The sequence below is a fragment of the Apteryx rowi genome, unplaced genomic scaffold, assembly GCF_003343035.1.
Source record: "Apteryx rowi isolate R43461 unplaced genomic scaffold, aptRow1 scaffold_432, whole genome shotgun sequence".
Classification (NCBI taxonomy): Eukaryota; Metazoa; Chordata; class Aves; order Apterygiformes; family Apterygidae; genus Apteryx; species Apteryx rowi.
In genome coordinates, this window is record NW_020450686.1 from 540,225 (window position 1) to 562,816 (window position 22,592).

General features: G+C 40.0%; 1 protein-coding gene across 1 annotated transcript in view; it reads right to left on the reverse strand.

Annotated features, from left to right (window-relative positions):
- Positions 1–879: 879 nt before the first annotated feature.
- Positions 880–22,592, reverse strand: part of LOC112971262 (ras-related protein Rab-3C) — a 124,202-nt gene continuing 102,489 nt past the window's right edge. Inside the window, exons 3-4 of the mRNA XM_026076483.1 lie at positions 13,348–13,472; positions 880–1,067 (exon numbers count right to left, since the gene is read on the reverse strand). Coding sequence (XP_025932268.1) covers positions 880–1,067; positions 13,348–13,472 — 313 coding nt within the window. The remainder of the gene's footprint in view (positions 1,068–13,347; positions 13,473–22,592) is intronic.

Below are 22,592 nucleotides of genomic sequence, written 5' to 3' on the forward strand. Positions count from 1 at the left end.
TGTCAGGGGTAATAGCAGAACTTTTTATTTATTATCTAATGCAGGTAGAATTGAAAAGAGTTAGTCAGCCCTCCTCTACTGGGGCAGGTCTTGGCAGGTTCTCTCTAACGATGGATTCAGAAATTAAGTCCAGTTTCAGAAAGATATGAGGCACGCAGTTCCCAAGGAAATGTAAATATAGTAGCTATCTAAACAGGATGAAGTACCTAATATCTCTGAGGATCTGGAGTGAACACCCATACTTAGCTGGAAACTCACAGGAGTGTTCTTTGATGTAAATCTGGGGGCTTTGGGTCCAGGAGGGCTGGGGGTCTGTCCTTCCTAACTCTGGCAATTTCCAAGCAGCCATGGTGTGTAACATAAGTGAGCCCAGTTTTGCCAAGGCACTATGCTCCAGGAAGTGTCCCTTGTACAAACGATCTGGACAGAATGAGCAGTTAGCTCACTAGAGTAAAATTTCTAAATTGATTTTCAGTCAGGAAAAAATATAAGTGGCTTCAGGAAGCTTATTCTGAAATACCTTGGCCACTACCCTAAGGATTCAAGCATATAATTTGAAACTGATGAAGCAAGAATCAATTCTAGGCAAATGTGGTCTGAGGACATGGCACCAGCTGAAGTAAGTGTAATGTAAAACAATAAAAAGAAAAGAGAAACTAATAGCCATCCTTCATGCAAAAGCCAGATGCTAAAAAAGGATCATCCTCACAAACTAACTGATAACATTGCTATATACACACTTGACCAGATGCAGATGTAAAATAAAAGACTTTTCTCCCAAATAAATTAATAAGACAGTATAAATAAAGGCATATAGACCATTCATAAATACTCTGTTGGCAATAGAACAGACTGGAGCTGCCTTTGCTGATGGCTGCATTAACAGCCACAGTTGGGTTGCTGTGGCAGAGGGGTGTCCTTTAGCTGTGTGTTCTGCTTGCCGGCAGTAATGGTGGGATCTGTCTCCAGACTTTCCGACATTTTGTCACAGATGATATCCACGAGTCGCTCAAATGTCTGCTTGACGTTAATGTTGTCCTTGGCACTTGTTTCAAAAAATTCAAAACCTAATAAAATAAACAACATGTTGGTTTGATACGTATTCCAATATCTCCAGTAAATACACAGACCTCTCCTGGGGAGGGAAGAATGGAGAGACACTCAGAAAGTAAACATGTAAGAGCACATATGATATTGCAATGATATTGCAAGAGCAGTTAAATTTGTAAAACAATCAGAGAAATTACATTAGAGTTATTTGCTTTATACCAAGCCAGCTAAAATCATGATTGGTCCCAAAACATTCTCTTAAGCATATTCTACTGTAAAATGGTTTCATCTTAAAATTGACACCAGTTTGAGAGCACTATTATGTTCGAAATGCCCTGTATGTCCGGCCATTGTGAAGGAGCAATTTACTGGTTTCCAGCTCTATTATGTTCCGCTAAGCATTATTCTACTGGAAACAGCCGTTCCCATTGTGTCATTAACCTGGTGCCAAAATAGAAAATTGCACCTGGAAACAACCAGGTAAGAAAAGCAAACAAGGCAAGGGAAGATTTCTGCAATGTGATATCTACTTAGAATAGAGGAAAATCTGTTGGAACAAAGGCACACCCCCAAGCCAAAACAATGCATAAATAAATAAATAAGCATACATACATATTTTTTTCTCCTTCATTCATTTATATAGAAGGACTTTTTAATCTATCCAAGCCCAATGTATACCCCAAAGGCAAAAATTGGAGTCTATCTTTAACACAGAAGAGACACTGGAAGTCTGTAGGTAGCAGAGCCGGCTTTCCTAAGCTCTCTCCTCTGCCCCAGTTTGCCCCTTGTGTCTCCCATCTCCCGCAGCCGCTGGAGCCAGGTAGGCAGCTTGCTGCTCTGCCTGCAATCCACCCCTTTCTGCCAGGGCTGGAGCTTCCGCTATTCCTGCTTCCTTTGCACCTTCTTTGTCTTTTTCTGTTTGTTTGGTTTCTAAGCCTTTCCCCTGCGCTCCACCTTATCCCACAGTTACCGCATTGCTCTCACCTGAGGGTTCCTTGGTAATTTAAGACTTTCTGGTAATTCTGTCTTTCCAGTGCCTAAGGGTTCAATATTAAGACAGTTTACAAAACATATAATCCACTGGTGATCTTACAGAAGTGGCTGAGCATCTGCAGAACTATTTTGATTCTTTCTGATTAGCTCTGTATAACAATGTACAACTACCATGGTGTTTTGTCATGAGGAAAATCCCAGTCAGAAAATGTCAGTCACTTTAAACTCTTGGAAGAAAGGGAGAAAACTTTTTTTTTTTTTGGATATGGTGTGTGCCTTCTAGTAAATGGGCTAATCTTTTATTTCAAAAGCCCACTTGAAAATTAAATGCAACTACTTAGATAACACTATTACTATGTATTCAACATGCCCTCTAAACAAGATATAATACGCACATTTAATCCAATAACTGCTTAACAAATAGCTTTTGCATGTTTGAATATTAGTGTAGGTTTACAGTAGATAATTATATTTAGCTTGGCATGATATCCCAGCATGTGCTAATAACCAGTGCAAAAGCTTACTTCTCTGTTCTAAATATTAAGAATATTTTCGATTTACATAAAGTACCTTGTGCTGAAATGCCACAAACTGCTAAATTGCTTAAATGCATAGGAGCTAACTACAAATCAAAGTTAGTGTTTGTAGGTAGTTTAGATAATAAACCCTTAGAGATACAAACATTGTAAAGGGATTTATTCATACAACTTCCATTAACGTTGATGTGAGGTTAACCCTGCATATATTGGCTTGAGAACTTTTCCTTTCTACATGTGTCTGGAAAGCAGGAAAAACATACATAATAAAAGACAAAGTACACAGAAATCATATATTGGGAGATGGTTTAAATCTGTATTTCAAACCAATTGTTTGTTTTAGTTTAGCAGGATTTACACATCCTCTTCTTTGTTTTAAAACAGAAGGAGAAGGTGGAAAGAAGGTGTAGCCCCACTTGCTGGTGGTTTTCAGGGCTCCCGTGGAGCTTCATGCCGGAGATGACTGTTCAGATGTCTTGGGGAGCACCTGGGGGAAAGAAGGGTCTCTGCCTTTTCAGTGCTCTGTGCTGGAGCTCGGCTGCGGCTCTGCAGCATAGTGGTGCAGCCAGAGTTTTCCACAGCCGTTGACATCTGCTCATTAGGAACTGGAGGAAAGTGGCCACTCCAAAGAGTCTGATTTGGTTAGATTTGACTTCAGGCTATGTCTACACTGCAATCCAAAAGGGTGACTGCAGGTCATTATCTAATTTAGACTTTGGAAGCAGTGTGAGCTGTGGCAGTCAGGCTGCCCTGACCCAGCTGGGAAGGCACTGGGAAGCTGTCTGTGTTTGCGTAAGCTGAAATCAGAACATTTGGATTGCAGAGTAGATATAACTTCAGTTAGATGGCGTAAAATCAGGAGTCACTCCCTTGACTGCAGGGAACATCACTCTGTATTTACAGTACAAACAAGTCACAACTGTGACAGAATATCATTGTTACTCTCTAGATAACAGCTTTCTAGCCTGACCATAATCCAGTAATGTCACTGCCCACAATCCCATGGGTAATAAGAAGCTCTAATTCCTTGTTCCCATTCCATATTTGAGCTCTTATCCTTCTCAAATAAATAAACAGAGATGAAAGCTGAGCACGAAATCAAAGGGGGGCCCACTGCCTTGAAATTTGCCTAACACAGCAAGGATGTTTCTCTGGTAAATATTGCCTTCCCTGCCAGCTTCAACACCTTGCAAGCAGAGAAAGATCTTAGTATACAAGCAGTAGTGATCTGATGTGTGGAAAAACAATAGCTTAAGCACTACTCCCTCACTGCTTAGGGCAACAGAGACAGAATGAGGAGAAGGAGGAGGATGCAAGCAGGACTGGAAGGCAGAAGGGCTGAGGGGCAACAAGGGGACCCCTCAGGACTGGAACACCAAAGCTTGGAGAAAATGGAAGGAAGAAGAATAAATCTAAAAGATGTTTCTGACAGGGGCAGGTTTTACAGATAGGAAGACAGAATAACTGGCACAGGAGCTACATAATGAAATGGTAGGTAAGATATCTGAACAGAGAAAAGCAGAAAGTGAAAGGAAAGGAGTCACAAAGAAGAGAGCAGACGGATGTCAGGAAAGAATCTAACACAGGTGGGAGCAAGAAAACAGGTATTCTGCCACAGTGAGGTGGTACTGCGTAAGAACATCATGAAAACTAAGGAGCTCCCATTTTACCAGTAAAACGGGCTTATAGAATGTCAAGCACAAAGCCATATTTATTCAAATAAAATAAAAAATAAACAGTACAGCTGTGTCAAAATCTATGGAATTTGTGTACGATGTTGATATAAGAAGGAAATTGTAGTCACAGTAGTGATATAGCTGTGTATCAAGTTTTGGCTGTGTATGCACTACATCCACTTAATCATTAATTCCTTGGGTGGTCCAGGAACCCTCCCAGCTAGTCCCTGCACAGATGAAACAATGCACTGATCTGAGACAATGGACTGACCTGAGAGAAGATAATTGACTGAACCCCTAGCTGCCTTCCTAGGAAAGCATTTGAGTAATTCTTACAGGAGATCTCCAGGCATGATTTTTCTGACAGTCCTGAAGATTCCCCCAGGCAGCCTCTGCTGTGTATAGGTCAGCTGATAGGCACTATTTATAAGCTTAAATGCACTGATTAATATCCTGGCTGGAGAATCTGGGCTCCCCAGCATGTTCTCCCCTGCCGCTCTGCACAGTTCCTGCTGTAGGATGGACTGAACTGTACTCAGATAAGGTACTTGTAAATGGTCAGTAGAAACCGGTCCTGTAGATGCAGAAATGGTCATATAGGACAATCTTGTGTACATAGTTAAGACAGTTAAGAGATGTTTTGTGCAGTTTAAAAAAATCAATATCACTAACTCTGTCTGTGAATGTCTGTGCAACAGTTTCAAAGAGATAGGGGCCATATTTCCTCAAAAAGTGTGTCTGGAATAAGTACTTCAGGAAAAAGTAGAAAGATGTACAAACTTCTAAATTCTGGTTGTTTTTCACTTTGTTATGAATGTTTTGCAGAGCTTTTTGCCGGTGACCTCTCCCCTCCTCCTGACTCATCTGGCAAATATTTTATTAATAGGTCTTAGACCCTGTGCTTCCAAAATGCCTGTGTATGAGGGCCTCAGACCTATGCCTTTTAATGCTTTCTTCAGTTTTTTTTCCAGTGCTTGCTATTAACTGAGAGGAAGATTTTCCATGTGAGTATGAGATTGAAGTGAGGTGAACCCCTTGCGGTTATCATAATAGCAGAGCTCGAAGAACACCATGTTCCCACCATGACCTGTACTGCAGATGTGGATGAGACAGGGCAGAGCAGATTACTGCAAAGATACTACCAAAACCCAAGAGGCAGGTGGGTAGGTAAGGTAGAACAGAGCTGAAACAGAGAAAACCCAAAATATCAAAGTGCAGCCTGAGCATGAACATTGTGTGTGGAAGATGCACCAGGCTGTTCTCATTTATCTCCCCTTTCTGTGTTTCTTTCACTTTTCCTTCTGCTCTCCTTTCACCTGTGTGCCTCTTTCCATATCTACCTTCTCCCCTCTAGCACTGATTCAAATCACAGCAGCCCTGGCAGAGCCCTGCCACAGCGGGGACCTGCCAGTCCTCCAGCAGGGTGGTGCTGCTCACATGGTGAGCTACAGCCAACAATCCCATGAGATACCTCAGACAGTGTCCTCTCTCTCCCCTGTATCATTTGCCTGCCAAGGCCATGTTCCACATCCTCTTTCATTCCGATTCAAGAGAAGAACTTCATCCACAGTTAGACTTAATTTTCTTCCCAAGAACAAGTCAGATCTGGACATAATTCTTATTCTTCCCCTTCCCTGGGGAATGAACTCCCTTTCTATCCCATAGCACCTTGAAGTGTGACATGGTAAGGAGAGAAAACGGCCAAGGCCTTTCAGCATGTGGGAGATATAGATTAAAGCTCCAGAGCATGAGATAGTCCAGGTTTATGGAACTGATCTGAATACTATTTTAGCTTCTCTGCAACTTCAGAAGAAGCAATGGGGAATGACTTGTTCCTTGTTCTCACAAGGAAAAAGCAGTTTAGATAGCCACCCTGAAACAAATAAACAGCCTGAATTACTGACTTCATTCCCTCTCTGTCTTGTACCTATGCTGGCTCTGCAGATGCTCCTTCATCAGTGCTCATTATTACTTGTTTGTGCCCGCCTTCAAAAAACAAGGAAGAAAAAAACAGAAAGGACAGCCATATGCAAAGGAAAGAACATTCTGCACCCTCTCATCTTCCAAGAAAATGTGACATCAAAAGGACACACTAACTAACACATTTTAAGCACAATTCCACAGTCAATACAGACAAAAGCTATGTTAATGTTTCACCAGCTGATCAAGAACACCTTCTGGTTTCAGAGTGTTTGTCCACAACCAAGACAATTTTATTTATCTCCCCTGACCATTATGCTGTGTTTAACAGATGTCCACACAGCTGTGTTCTCCCAATAGCTATCTTTCCTTGAAGACAAGCTTGAACTGTGATTGTTAGTACTGCTCTTACCAGCGACCTGTTCAATCTGGTATTTTGAGGAGTAGGAGACTGCAACAACAGAGTAAGAAGCAGCTGCAGGAAGCTGTTCTTTTTGTAATGCAGTGGTATATGAAAGGGAAAGGTTAGGAAGCTGTGGGATAGAATCATTTAACAATGTAACAGTACAAAAAGCAGCAGAGCTAACGATGCCTAATTTCTTGTATTTGCATCCTGTGGTCAGTTCTGGAATGGGCACTGACAGGCACTTATCTTCTTGCTTGCAGTGAATTCTCTAACATCTAATAAGGTTTGTGTTCACATTGCAGGCTTTCTGCCACTCAAGGCAACTACAGCTCCTCTGCTCAGCTGCCCACTTCCTCAGAACTTTTTAGAGACATTTGAGACCTTTAGAGACATCTTTGAGACCTCCAGTCATCTCCCAAAGAGAGAGACAGATACAGGGACACATGCCAGGATTGCAAAGGTCGTCTTTCCTAGGAAACCAGACTGTGAGGAGCTTGTGACCACTGTTGTTCTTCAGAGGACTCCTGCACCTGCAGCCATGCTAGAAGATCTGGTTACAGTGTGTTCTGCTTTTCAGGCTGGCTGAGTGGGAACTATGCTGTCCAGAAAAGGCCAAATGCTGGACAGTGCTGAGAAAAGTATTAAAAGAACATTATGCCTCACCTAGCTAATAGGCAGAACTTCGCTCTTAGTCTCTCAGCAGAGAGAAGTGTTTTAGCACCATCCTAGACAGAGCTAATATAATCACTGCTAATAGAAATGCTAAGATATTTATCCTTTCTTTAGGGTGGCCAAATTGAAAAAAAAAGCTAGAGGGGGACTCTCAGTTATGACAGAGCACACAGATTTGAGGGGCAATTATGGGATACAGTCTAGTAAATGCCTTTTTTTCAGTCTTTCAGGACAAGTTTTCCATATAAATTCCAGTTGTACTGACTTTGATTGTGCCTTCCAGATACTTTTTAAATAGGGCATTTCGGGAATAAATTATATTTGCGGCAAAGAAATTTTTTCTTGTTTATTTACAGGAGACATTTGGTGAGCAAATAACTTGCTTCACTTTGTCATTAAGTAACTTTCCTGTAATGCAGCTCAGAGTCCATGGAAGTAATGGGCAATTCTCCCCCGCAAAAAAACATCCTGTGGACAGGTGCTTTTGAGCCTTTAATCACTCTGCCAATACTCTGTGTCTGTTATGACTAAAGTAAAGACTTTGTGTTTACCAGTGCTGTCAGGCTGGCTCCTTCCTCTGGCAATAACATTTGCCTTTTTAAAAGAGCTAAAAAATGGCGAAGGGTAGAAATATGAAAAAGGCCTCTTCCTGCACAACCCAGTTATTTTCACTTCTAATGCAAAGTTGAGTGTAGCCATATGCCAGTGTTCCTGAAGCTGCTGGCGACTCTGCCTTCCGCACGAAGGCCTTCAGCCAGCACAGAGGCAACGCTGAACTCTGTGTTCTAGCAAGCTGTGAGCTGAGGTGCCAAGTTCCACTTGATTCCGGATTTAGATGTCAAAATAACAGCCCTGAAAATGTCTCTTTGGTGGCTGCCTAAACTCATGGATGCCTAATATCCCCCAGTGTTCATGTCCCAAAGACCTACGGACAAGTGAAGGTTCACCCCTGCTTTGCATTGCAGAGTTGCTCTCTTACACCCAAGCCCTGGTAGGATTCAGAAACTCATCAGATGTCTTCCTGTCCGATTTTATCAGCAGGCCTAATCTTGTAGGTTTGGTCAGATCGCTTAAGTGAATGGGTGCTGAATTACACACTGTATAAGCATATGGCACTGAAAAACGCTCTGCTTTCAGACTTACTGGGATTCTAAATAGATTTAATTTGAAGAAATCTAATCACCACTGAATCTTGTTTCTCTCTGGTGTGTCCTCAGCACTGTTTTTATGCGCATGCCTGAGCGAATAATAAAATGAAAATAAAATAAGCAAGGCTGGCAGATTTTTGTTTGAAGTGAAAAATTTTCTTCCTGCTTTTGGTAGGGCTGATCTTCAAAGCATGAAGAATCAAGAGAAGGAAAGAAAGATAAAGGTGAAAATAAAGACTCCAAGGAAGAAAAGGTCCAAAGGAAGTGAGAAGAGAGAAGATAAAGAGAGGAGAAGACACCCCAAAACAAAATAAAACTCATGCAAAATGATGTGTATGTTAAAAACTGAGGGATAAAGTGACCACCTTTGTGAGTGACAGGCTGTGGAGGCACGCTGAAGGTCAGGGCATTGCTGAGGCTGGGGCACCTGGTGCTCCCAGCCCTCCTAGGCATCCAGAACCCAGGGTAAGGGTTGGTCTCTGCCTCCCATTGCCGAAGGGGATGTCAGTGCTCTCCTAGGTAAGGCCCATTTTGGTTTGTTTTCTGACATTAATTGGTGGCTGCTGGGAGAGACAGAGTGTGCCAGGATACGCTTACAAAGCAGGTGAGTGTGACTTAAGGCATGCTCAAAAATCATTTTCTGGGTGCCCCCAGAAATTTCCTACTGGAAGTACTAGACAAGTCAGCCGTGAGATGACCCTGGGCTGCAGAGTGCATGAAATGTGGAGGCACAGCAAATCTAGTGGGAGGTGCACAGTGCTGCCCTGAGAACTGCTAGACAACAGATAGAGCCAGAGACGGATTTTAGTGGGATGTCACACTAGATGATCACCAGACATCTCTCCCAACCAACTACTCCATTTCCCAGAGTCTTAACCAACCCAACCAAGAAGGTAGGCTAGGACAAATAGGATCTTACAGCAAAGATGACCAGACATCTGGGGCAGATCGTGCAGTATCCTGCTAGTAACTGGTGCATCATGAGCACAACAGGCATGCTTTGGACCTGTGGCAGGACTGTACTTTAGCAGCAACCTTAGGGGCCTGGGCCTTAAAGTTATAATGTACCTTGTAATGACAGAACTTGCAATTAAAAGCTAATAAATATTTACATTATTTGTAGGATATGCATAGAAAATCTGAGTTGTAAAGAAGCACATGAACAACCAAAGGAAAAACACAAATAAAATTATGCACATAATTTGAAGGCGTAACAGCAAAATGGAGTAAATAAATTGGGAAACTGTGTATCAAATTACATGTGCAACTGCGCATGTGCAGTTACTCACTGTCTACTCAAAGTCTGTGCCCACACCTCTGCCTGCTAAGCCTTTGCCAGAATATAGATCGCAATATATCATACAGACCACAAATGAAAGGAACCAAGAAATTCATGCCATCTGTGAGTCATTCTTTTTATATTTGTTCTGACAAGTGACACCAAACTTTTACAAATGTGTGAAGCTTTGAACTTGGCTGACAACTGTGTGAGTAATGTAGGTGGACAAGTATACATGTACTTTTACTTGCAAGAAATTCCAAACTTTTTTTACTAAAATGCTTTAGAGCATGTAAGTGTTGACTATGTTGGAGTTGTACTATTTTTCACTAAGCAACAAATGCATGTAGACCTCACAGCAAACATTTATGAAGCGACAGAATGGCATATAAATTATGTTCCACACCATATTTTGTAGTGATTAGTGAATAAATTTGTTTAAATATGATGATTGTGATCCCCACATCAATATTAATATTACATTAATTGGTTCCCTCTACTGGCTGATTTGTCACATTTCTATGATTTCTTAGTATGATATCTCTATGAGGTAAAGTTACATGACTCAGCTGTACTTGTTTGATCCTCCCTGTTTTCATCTCATTCTCATGTAACTTTTTTATGATGGTAATATGTTAAGCAAGCATGAATGCAACGAAATGAAACTAAAATGAAACTAGCAGGTAGCAGATTCAGAGTAAAGGCAGATAACTCAGAGAAACTGTGCATATTTAAAGTTTGTACTGGATGATTTCAAAGAAATCAGTGGACAAATCCATGTGAAAAACAACCATGAAAAGGCTATTGAAGACAAAGATACTACCTTTGGCTTATGAGACCCCTGAACACAATTTGCTGCAGTCTGGGAAAGTATCGCTATATGTTTGCCCTTTTACACCCTTCCCAAGACACCTGCCTCTGGCCATTACTGTAGGTAAGGTAGTGAGCTGCTTGACCCCAGGATCTGCAGTGATACGGCCGTTGTTATGCTCTATGTCATTAACAACAAACTTTAAAAAAATGTAGAATGAAAATGAGACAAATTCTGTCTTCATAAACATTCTGTAGATACATGCTCAAGGTTGGATCTGATCAGAAAATTTCTGTCAAACAATTTTAGAAATCTAGTTTTATTAACAGTTTCTTATCTCTTTTCTGAACTCCTGACAAGAAGTGACACTTGACTAATTTAGCCGAACTTCAGCAGGTAACCAGACCTACTGTCAATTGATCTAAACCACGTTTTTGGGGTTATCCTGGACAACAGACCAATACTAATATTAAAAAAAAAATTATTGAATACTTCTCCTTAATAAAATTGAAGGCCACACTTTTCAAAGAGCTCAGCAGCCACAAAAGTAGCCACATTTTCAGATAACTCAGTTCTCAACAAGCCACCAATATTTTCCAGAGGGCTAAATGCTCAGTACTCTTTTCTGACCTTTAGAAAACCTGGCCTAAAATGTACACATTCATTTTCCAGGTGACTTCAAATAAACCAGGACTCAAAATAAAACATCATTTAAGAAAATGTTTCACAATGTGTTCTTTGTATAGCACTCATATGTATTGTGCTTGCTTATAACTGTGCTTGTAATCAACATTACAGACTGTACCATTCAAAGAGCCCACATAGCCTTAAAAATGTCTTCCTGGACACAAAAATCTATACTGTTATTTTTAAAACTTGGCTGCAGGAGATTTTAATCAACTCACTTGTAGACAAAGGAAAGACTATCCCAAACATTTCACAAAACTCAGTGCCCTTCACGCTGACCCACATGGTCAGAGCACTTACTAAAATTCAGGGAAATTCATTCTTCTGTTTTTCCTGCCATCATCTCCCATAATCTCTGAACAGATTTAAGAAATCTTTGTAGCTGTACAAAAAGGCATACACACATGTGTGTGCACTCTGAATACAGCTTACTGGGTCAAAGCCAGAATACATCCAATATAGTACTCTGTCCTTGAGATGGCCACAGGAGATGTATCAGAGAAAGGAAACCCCCAGAGCAGGTAAAGATAGGAATACAGGATAATGTGCTTCCATAAAGATTCAATTCTAAATCCCACAGGTTAGAGTTTACTTTAAATCCTGAAACATGAGTTTTGATGTGTATCTCATTACCCTTTTTTGCTATCATTGGTTATTACAGCTGAGGATTCTTGAATGTATAACATCCAAAGTTTCTTCTCATCTTGCTGAATTCATGACCTTGGGGATTGCTTGTCAACTCACTGCATTAACCTTTCTATAGGCAAACAGCTTGGGGATTATTAGAAACTCAGATTGGTTATGTTACTTAAAAAAATAATTCTTCACAATGTACATTGCAGACTTATGGAGTTCCAGACATGTTAGTGCATCTTTAAAATTTGGGGTTAGAATATACAGTTACAACAATTTTTGAATCTCATTTTCCTTCAATATACCTTCCTAACTCCCTTTGAAATGAATAAATATTAGAAATGCTAACAGAGGGAAGAATAGATTATAGTATTATACAGTGTAGTATGTATTTCTGCAAAGAAAAGTATCCCCTGTTAAAGTAGCTGCTACAGCAACCATTTTGTTTTTATTACAAACAGTTTTAAAAATTCAGTTCTTCACCCATGTTGGCAATTTATCTGGACATAACCTGCTGTCAAGTCTTCTCTGTCACCTTTCAAGGACTAATTTATAGTCATGTACCTGTCCCTGCCCTGCCTGTCCCTGCCCTGTCCTCTTCTCCTCTCCTCCTTTTTTTTTGGTGTTTTGCAAAGCAGCACAGATGGGACTCTTAGGAGGAGTTATCTCACTATATTAAAAATAATTCTATTTTGGTTCTGATTACATGATGAAAAAATAGTAACTAAAACACCTTGCCCCAGGCAAACTAGAGTTAGCTGGCTTTTGTTTGATTTATGACATAGATAAGTTGCAGTCAACGGAAGCCAATGCAAGAATGTTTTTCCCCTCAAAATCAAAATATCAGTTCCAAAAGGCAAGCTAGACTGCAGCTTCCGTTTCTGTATTGGCATTTTTATTCTCTCTATTCTAAAGCTTCCCCCCAGATTTTGAGTAAGAAGAAACAGCCAAAGCTTAGAAGGAAGGCAAGAACTCCTCCTAACTGTCCAGTTTTGGACAAGCTAAATCTAACAGTGTCACTCACCTTTTCTGGTAAATGATCCTTCCCTCAGCTTTTTTTTTTTTTTTTTTTTTAATTTTCCCTGGCTAGAACATACCCACATATGTCTATACATACATAAACATATTATTTATATCTGCATACATATGCACAATCTTTTGTTGCTTATCACGAAGTCCGTAATGTACTTCCTCTCTAAGGAACAGAATAAAAGAGGTTGTATGAGATATGTCCTTAGTCTAAGCCAGCTTCTGAGCCAACACTGGTCTTGAGGGCACTTTTAGATGGCATGTCATGGTTCTGCATAAAGTCATCACTGGACACATGTCCATTCTAATGATGTTATAGTTTAAGTGATACCAACAAGGGCAGTTTAGACCTCAACCTGCAGAAACAAAATAGAGGTGTCATATGGCTGTATTTCCTTGCAATGACTGTATCATGAACATTTCATTACAAATAGTGTAGTGATTAGGTGACTATATGTTGTGCATTGTTACAAACAATCATAAAGCTTTTGTCATTTATTTTCTTACCAAGCTGCTCTGCTAAATGTTTGCCTCTCTCAGTGAAGATTACCCGCTCATCCTCCATGTCACATTTGTTACCGACCAAAATAACCTGGGCATTATCCCAAGAGTATGTTTTGATTTGAGTTGACCTTAAAAGAGAGACAGAGAGAGAGAGAGAAGTCAAAGCAAAGCAAATTTCCTTTGAATCAATTTCAAGCAGAATTGTAACAAGACAAACAAAGACAATACTGATTTTGACATCCAGGCTAACATGATTCTGTTTGAATCTGGATTTCAAATAAACTAAGGATTACCTGTCAGGAATTATTATTACAGGAATAATATCAACACAGGCCTTACTTTTGCTTGTTAAAACAAGACAGTCTTTCCAAGTTTTCTCCTGCCATCAGCATTTCTTCCTATATTTTTAGAAAGAAGCTGTGACACTTTCTCCCACACATTAAAGAAAAAATATTTTCACATTTTAAAGCAAACCTTATCATCTAAAACCAGAGCTTTGAAACAAAATCAGCTTATTCATATCTTATCTTTCACCTTTTAAAATTAGGATCTAAATTTATCAGCAAAACTTCAAAGCCATTCTTTTTTCCTTCTGTTGTTTCTCTCCAGCACGTTCCACTATAGCTCTCTTATCTAGCAGGATGACAGCAATATTTACATTGTACATTAAGCCATGGTTGGGGCTGAGTTTGAACTTTAATTTACCTTGAATTTAAATTATTCAAGTCCTAACCTTGACTACAGCTGAACAGGAGCATCCCAGGTCTTGAAACACTATGAGGACCTTGAGGGCTGCTGGTGAAACAGCTCACCCTACCAAGCTTTCTTTGCAGTTTGAATGAGACGCAGCTCATGGGCAACCTAGGAGCACACTCTTAGTGCCTCTCAGCGTCTGACTGCCACCACTCTGCTGATACTCGGACCTGCTTTTAGGAAGGAGGGCTCTATGTCCTGGCTCCAGGCCCTATGGGGAGTGATGCTGCTGGCTACCACCTTCTAGCCGAGAGCAGTACCTGCACTTCAATGTAAATATAACCTCTATTACCTAAAATATTCCTTGTCTTGCAGAGAATTTTGTCACTACGCCTGGCTTTATGATCCTGATTTAAGTGCTTGGTAGGATGTTAATATCAATTCACACCTTGTACAATCAATGGGAGGAGAAAGAGATTTTTCCAGAGGTCAGCAAAGAGCAGTTCTCTCCCTCCTTGGACAAGGTTAACTACACATTTATGAGAGGGTGCACTGGAAGGAAATCCTGCTGCATATTGGGGCCCTAGGTCTATGTGAGAGAAGATGAAATCTTCTCCAAAAGCTTCAAAAATCTATTGCCCAAGTATTTTGGAAGCTGCTCTGTGTGGGTCTGTGGGCAAAAGCTTCTACAGGTAATCTTTGTACCCCAAAGCCAGACTCAGACCCCCTTGGCATAAGTCAAATCAGCCTGCTGAAGCTCTCCTTAAAGCTGCATGGGATGTGTCTGCAGTGCAGGTCAGAAGAATATTAAAGGGCATGGTCCAACTGAATTTAGGGCTGCTTTGCTTCACCAGAATGACCAAAAAGAAGCTGAAGCAAGCCCCACGCATTTTGTACTGTGGATTCTTCCCTTGGGTCTGCTCTGATCTCTCCTTCAAGAAATGGACAGTTTGCTATTCTAAAGCTATTTAAAAAAATGTCGTAAGTTGAATAGACTGTCATAAGGTATGATGACCAAAGCAGAGGTTAGAGTTCCCTTTACACTTATATTTTACTAAAGATACAATTGCTCAGAAAAGAGGGCACCATGCATACATTTTGGCAGAAATGTACTTTTGGAACCATGCTGAGATCTATGGAATTTGTGGTTAAACATAATAGGATTATTGTAATTTTTTAACCAGAGCTACAATCATCACCATAGCAACTTTGCAAATACTAGTAAGTCAAACATAATAGCATGACAATCCATTAGGGATGCTAAAGGATCTCAGTTTTGATCAGTTATGAGTTGGGGTACAGCTGGTACAGCTTATGCCAGCAGTTAACTGAAGATGTTTCCAAAGCCAAATATATAGTAAAAATGTTAGGTTTCACTGAAGGAATTAATTGTACCTCTGCGTTTTCTGCAAAACTTAAATCCTGAAGAAATATAACTTGAAGAAATATCATCTCACCACTGTACAGAGGATTCATTCAGCCTTATTTTGGAGCTGTATGCTCCACAGACCTTACTCAAGTTTCTTTGCTTAAGAATGTAAAATCTTTCATTAAAATGGAGCAAGCTGCAATTTTCATTCTATGAATTGTGAACCTGTGCATTTAAATGCTTCTCATTACCAAAGTCAGTTGTTTCATTCTTAGATTTCTAATCTGGTTTGCTTATGTTTCATCTTCTAAAGATTTTTTTTAGGCATCAAGAGGAGAGTTCTTGTTCTTGATAATGATTCCAAAGGCTTATGGTTTGCAAATGACTCTGTAGTGCAAAAATACAACTGACTGACTGTGAAAAAACAGTCAAATACATCCCCACTCAATCCTGCATCAGTAGGAGACTGGATTCAAATAATTTAATAGGCTTATCACTGTTATGTTTTCTTTTTGACATACATTTGCACTAATGGCTTCTATCGATTTTTTCCACAGTTCTCCACAAAAGCCAAAACATAGGTCATTAAAAAAACAGATTTTGCCATCTCTTGCATATATAACCTTTCAAATGACTGAGGCTTCTGACTAATCCAAAACACATAACATTGTCCTCATAAAGAACTTTAGGCTCAGGAAGACTGAAGATATGAATAAGCAAAGCTGATGTTTGCAGTAAGCTGAATACACTAATTCTTGTTCAGTCTCACTGACCTGGTGTATGTCGATGGGAATTTACCCTGTAAATCTTTCACTTTCTATTTGTATTGTAGGCAGGCAATCTGCAACATGCTTGAATTTTTATAATGTATAGACACCAGAGAGGCAGATTAATGCAGCAGTACAATGATCCATTACTCTCAGTGATCAGCGCAAGATGTTCTTCCCATCCTGCGATTCCTCCATATTCCCTGCCAGAGAAGAACGCTTGCTGAATGCCAGCTAAAGCAGTGCTGTTTTCTCATCTAAAACCCCTACTGTATTCTGCAGTAATGGTTCAAAGTACTGCAAAGTTAGGTCAATGATTTACCAGAGAGTTTTGGACTGCTCAAAGACTCTCAAAGATAATATGGAGGCTTATTTCTTTGTTTGATGGAATGAAATAACCTGTGAAGAACTGCTCAAAAGGCGGTTTTGCAATTCTACTTTGTTTGAAATAAAACTTAAAGGAATGGAAATGTTAAACAGTTCACATCATTGTCATATGTCCATACACACATTACTTCAGTACTCACATTCTACATAGTTCTGCTCCTAGGAAACGCCTTGTAAAACTTGTTAGTTTACAAAATATTCTTCTGAAAATATTTTTTATTACATCAATAGAGTATGACAAGATTTTATATTGCTACTACTTCTAACACTGACATTTACTGAAGGAGACAATAATACCAATGTTGCCTAAGCAGAGCTACCCACTGTTACCTCATCTTTTATGAGCACACAGTTTTCAAAGTGAATTTTGCAATGCATACAGTAAATATATCATTATAAAGACCAAAGACACCATTACCACAGACTACCTCTCCAAGCCTGCCAAAGAAAAATTAAGCATCAATTCTAATTATAAACAAGCATAGTGAAAAGGACCTTCACGGAAGAGATGAAATAGCAAGTAAAGGGTCTATATTGCAGAGTATTGTGTTTTGGGAAAAGATCAGATAAGAGCCAAAAGGCCTAAGTCTTTTTCTCAGGTAAGATTCTGCAAGAGGTCTGTAAAATAATTAGCTGAATAAAAACTTGGCTCTAGAAAGGAAACTGAAACCAATCATTAAAGAATCAACATTTCAAAAAAAGCAGGAGACCTAGCCTACATGTAGCAGTATGCCCCCAACCAGCACATGCAACAATTTAAATAATTATCGAGGTAACTATGATGTTTGTGTAGGCAGGTTACAGGGAATATCTGCACAGCATGATGAAGTGTGGTTCAGAAATACCCAGCCTGAGCTGGCTGAGGTAGCTGAGATGCTGGAAGCCAAGCTAGCTAGCACAGAGCAATATGGTAGCACTGCAGCGGTGGTTAGCTTTGTCCAAACTACCTTGTTCAGACTTAACTTGAGTATGTACCTGGCACTGTGCCATGCAGAAGTTGCTACAGAGAGCAAACAAGCCACTTGCTATACTTGATACACTTCAAGTTGCATCCACCGTCTAGCATACTTTAGGATTTACTTGGAATATATTCCCAGAGGATCATTTTTTAATAACCCATATAATAATTTCCAGAATACATAGTTAATCTAACCTGGAGTAGTCTCTAGTACATTCTTATCCACAGATAGCAAACAAACAAACAAACATTTAGATCTATTAGATACAGATGTGTCCGTGCAGTAAACATCTCTCAGGAATGTGAATTTTAGGAACAGTTGCAATCCATGCACTAAAGATTGGCCCCAGAGCCCTCTGAGGACTGTTACAGTCTCTACAAGGGCTAGTTTCTACAGGCTTTTTAGATGTAGTAAGTCATATGTACTGACAGCAGAGAATCACCCTAATGCAAGTGCTCCAGAGGGGACCATGTATAATGCTTATTCCAGCAAGTTCAGGGAACATGTTGTACTTCTGATGTTCTGGTTTCAGAAAGCAGTATGCAATTAACTGGAATGCAGCATCTTGCCAGGAAAAAAACAAAACCGAGCAAAAAATCCCCTCCCAACTCAAAACCTAAACCTTTTTATTTGTTGAAGCTACTGTTGTGTTGAGCTCACTGGATGTTCTTAAAAACTCTCTCATCTTTGTCCCCAGCATGATGCTTCAAAAGCTCTTTCATGGACTGTCAGGGGCTGAGGTGGATTCCAGGTTATCTACTCCAAAACTTTTTCAGTTATCTAAGTCTGAGTTTTTGCAGAAAGGGAGTTTCAGATAAGCATCGATGAGTTTAGAGGTTTGTCTGAAAGTATGCAGTTGAACTTCCTTCCTTTATTTGCAGGTGAGAGAGCTGAATGGTTGGCTACCTTGGAACAAGAAGGCCTGTCCTCCAGCATTTTCAGGAAAAACCATTTTACTTCTGTAATTGAGGCAATGGAGAGCATCTTTCCCCGTTCTCCCAATCCCCTTCCTATGATGAGGAAAGGTATGGCACAGTTCCCTCCCACTCCAACACAGACTGGGATGGTAAGGGCAAGCTCTACTAGTCCTGCCTTTTCAGGGGATGGGATCAGGACAGGAATGCTTTCCTACTCTCGTTGTCTGGGAGGGGCTTTGGCACGCTTCCCAATTAATCTACCTTTTCCACGGGGTGAGTCTGACGTCTCCCTCTGATTACCAGATGTCTTCTGTACTTCAGTGCATATCATGCCCCATTTCTTCCCCCATGCCCTCCTTTACCCCCTCCTAAACTCTTATTATTCCCAATGAGACTGATAGGTTATGTTCCCTGTACCTCTCTCTATCCTGCTCACCCCTCACTTGGGGATATGATGGAGATGGGGCCTGTCTAGGATTATTCTATACAGCACATTAAATCATTGCAATGTTCAATGTTGGTGGCCATTTGGAAGCTAGCTGTGTACCAGCTGCTCTGCACTTGGCACTCAGACCCTGCAGCAGGGAGGGCAGGGAGAGAGGTGGCCTCAGGCCTCCCATCTGTTCTCCAGAATAATCCACTATTAGTGGGAGATGAGCCATCCAAAACATATAAATCTACCAACCCACAACCCCAGCTCAACTTGCTGATAGGGATTTTGAAAACAATGCTAGATTTTAAGAATTTGAATTACTCAGAGCCAAAACAAAGCAGAAGGGTCCCAGGATAGCCTCAGGCTTTTGGGTACTTATTTGTGTACTAGACTTTTTATGGACCTGCATATTGGTATAGTAGTAGTGTACTAGCAGTAATTAGCAATAATGTTAGTAACAATAAAAAGAAGACTGTAACATTTTCCAGATTTTAGTTGAACTTATTAGCAGCTGGGGGAATTCACAGCCCCAAGAAAGAGAATTAGTTTTGAGAAACAGCTCAGAATCTTTCCTCCTTCAATTACTGACAAGAAAAGTTTGGATATCTGTGGCTTTTAATCACAAACTATTGCAACACTAATGTTTGATCATTCTGGTATACTCCAGTCAAGGGCCAAATAAGCTCAATGATTATGGCTAATACAAATTCTTTGACACCCTGCCTTCGTGAACCCCTTTAAAATTATTGAAGCAATTAGTGAAAACCATGAAAATCAATCAATAAGGGGAACAATTATCATAATAGAAAGCTGAGGTAGATGAATCTATGATAGTAATGGGGAATTGGGCAGAGGTAGGCCCTTCTCTTAGAGGATTTGAAGCTAGTACATCTCTGCTTTTATTCAGAATAGATGATTGCATACTGAATTTGCTACTGATTTTCAGCGGTGGCACTAGCCACCTGTTGACTTAATGTGCTTTTTGACATATGATAGAGAACAGGCTAAGGTGTCCCAGTGAAATAGGAGTGATGGACATGGATGGAGGGGGCCAAAAAAGGGGGAGGGGAAAAAAGAACAAATATAATTTCTTCTATCCTCAGTACCACACAGCAGCAAGGGAAAAGGATCCAGGGAGAAGTGGATGTAATAGCAAAAAAGGGATATACCAACCCTTTTACTTGGGCAACAGAGCTGGATACACAAATAGTGGCCAGGACTGACAGGGTTTGTTTTGTCAGGTATTATTTAAACATCATTATAATTTATTTCTGGATTAAAGGGCAAATGAATTGAAAAATGCCTTATGATTTTGAAATAAGCCAATATTTCAGAAACCAGAAGAATAGCAATGACTCATCACTTCCTTCTGACAGGCTTTATCTTCCCTGTGCAGAATCTAAGTGCGAACACCTTGCAATGAAAGGCTGCGTGTTTAGCCTTCCCTTGGAGGAAGATAAACTGATGATGCAGAAGCTGTGTGATGAGTGGTGCTAACAAACTTCAGGTTTATTTTCAGCCAGCAGACTAGTCAAAATGAGCATTACACTGAACATCACTGGTTTTCCATATTCCAGTAGAAACTGGTTCTACTTTAGAGAGAAAAAATTTACTTTTGCCAGTGAACAAAACAGAAAAGCAATCTTAACAGAAACTCCACTACAAGTTTCTGAGGCCATAACTTTGTTCAGAAAACCACATGTCACATTTCAGCTTTGACAGGTCATAATGAGAGTCAAAATGTATTTCCAGTTCTTTTGTTGGGTAAAACTGAGCTAATCTCTTAATCTATGTATTAGATTTTTATGCAAGAAAATGTCACTTCTCATTTTGCAAAAAGTGTAGTTACCCCTCCTCCAAAAAGAGGACAAGGAAATATGTAAGCCCTGACAATGTCTATGTTTTTATGACATTTATGTAAGTATCTTAGTGACAATCTATTACTATCGTATGGGAGAAGTATATGCTTGCTCACTAATGTCCACTACTGGGAATGCCCTGGGTCTGTATTTAACACAGTGCAATAAGAACTGACATGTCGTTGATTGTTAACTATTCAATTCTGCGTGGTGCCTGTGATGGCAGATAGGTATCACAGAGCTTGATCAATCAGAATTTTCTTTCCTTCTAAAAAACCATTACTATCTATTCCTACCTTTCACAAAAAAATGTCTTCCCATCCAGAATCCGCTGCTGAGTACTATATTGCATTACATATCATTTTTAGTGTAATATACAAATAATTTTCTTAATAGCCCACAAATCCACCTCAGTGCCTTGTCTGTACAGTGCTGTTTGAAATAATAGTCTGTTGTTATCAGAAGAAGATTAATTTTTGACACTAAAATGCAAGTTCACTGGACGGCTGGTATATGGTAACAAATAAGTATAGTGTGGGCAAAAGACATTCATGTTCAAACTGTAATTCTTAGGTATGTCTCTAGTCAAAGTTAGGATGAAAGACCAGAAGCCTGCAGGGCATACTTAATTTGTATTAAATAAATCAGGTTGCAGATGTCCTTAATTTTTGCATCTTTGGCACAATCTCTGCATCCTACTTTCTTCCCAGCTGTCATCTACACCTTGAAACTACTTTCCAATACCAGTGTAGCAGGAGCCCGATTTTGCATTTACTACATGAAAAGGAAAAAGGCTGTGCTATAAGATAGTGCTATACCCTATATCCCTCCTCCCCAGGGAGGCCTGTGCCTGAGTTCTAATGGCGATCTCTTTAGATGAAAAGCCCACCAGGTCTGGTCTTTCCTTGTACCTTGTATGGACAGCACTCTGCAGCTGGCACTTAAACAGCTAACGGTGAGGCAAAGGAACAGCCGTAGACAGAGTAAGGTCCCAACATGCAGCATGTCATCCCGACATCCGCAGACTCTGTGGCCTTTGTGTCACGAAGGCAGACGACAGAGTACTCACATGGACGCTTCTGATCTACGCCTGGGCAAGATGGACTTTGGCTGCAGGTGTGCAGAATTAATAATAGACTGTAAATTCCCTGTCAAAGTCAGTTGTACTTCTTTCCTTTTCTGATGTGCATTATATATTTCCTTTCCAGGACTTTTGCTTGGTAAAAGCTTACACAGACAGTAGTGAAAACACAATAAGGACTGATAGACATTAAAGGCAGAGAGATCTTTCAACTTACTTTGCATGTTTTGTGTGATAATAAAACTATATAAAATATACTTCAACATTTATATCTTATTCACAAAAGTACAAAATCCTCTCCTACAACAAGGTTTACTTATAAGTAGACCAACTAATATACCACATTTTTCACAGTGGGACACAGTAACGATACATGTTAATGAAGAGTTTTTATGTCATGTATAATGCCGCAAGCTGTGTCATACTGTGGAAAGTGATTTAGCAACTCAACATACAGACAAAAGGCTGTACATTTTAATTTTCTCCCCACTGAGAAACCCACCATTAAATTATCATCCTTCAAAGCTCCTACTAGACATGCACAGTGCACACAATCATCGAAGATTAGGGTATAAAAGGAGACAGAAAAAAGTATTTACAAGGAAAATAATATTAATGGAAACAATAAAAGGCAAACTACAGTCTGCACTCACAGATCTTCTGACTATCCCCATGGTTTCATGTTCCAGATGCTTCCAAATAAATGATCCTGTTAATCACCAATTTATGTTGATTGCACAGACTGTCTTTGGAAGTCTGAGTAATGACCCTAATCAATACAGC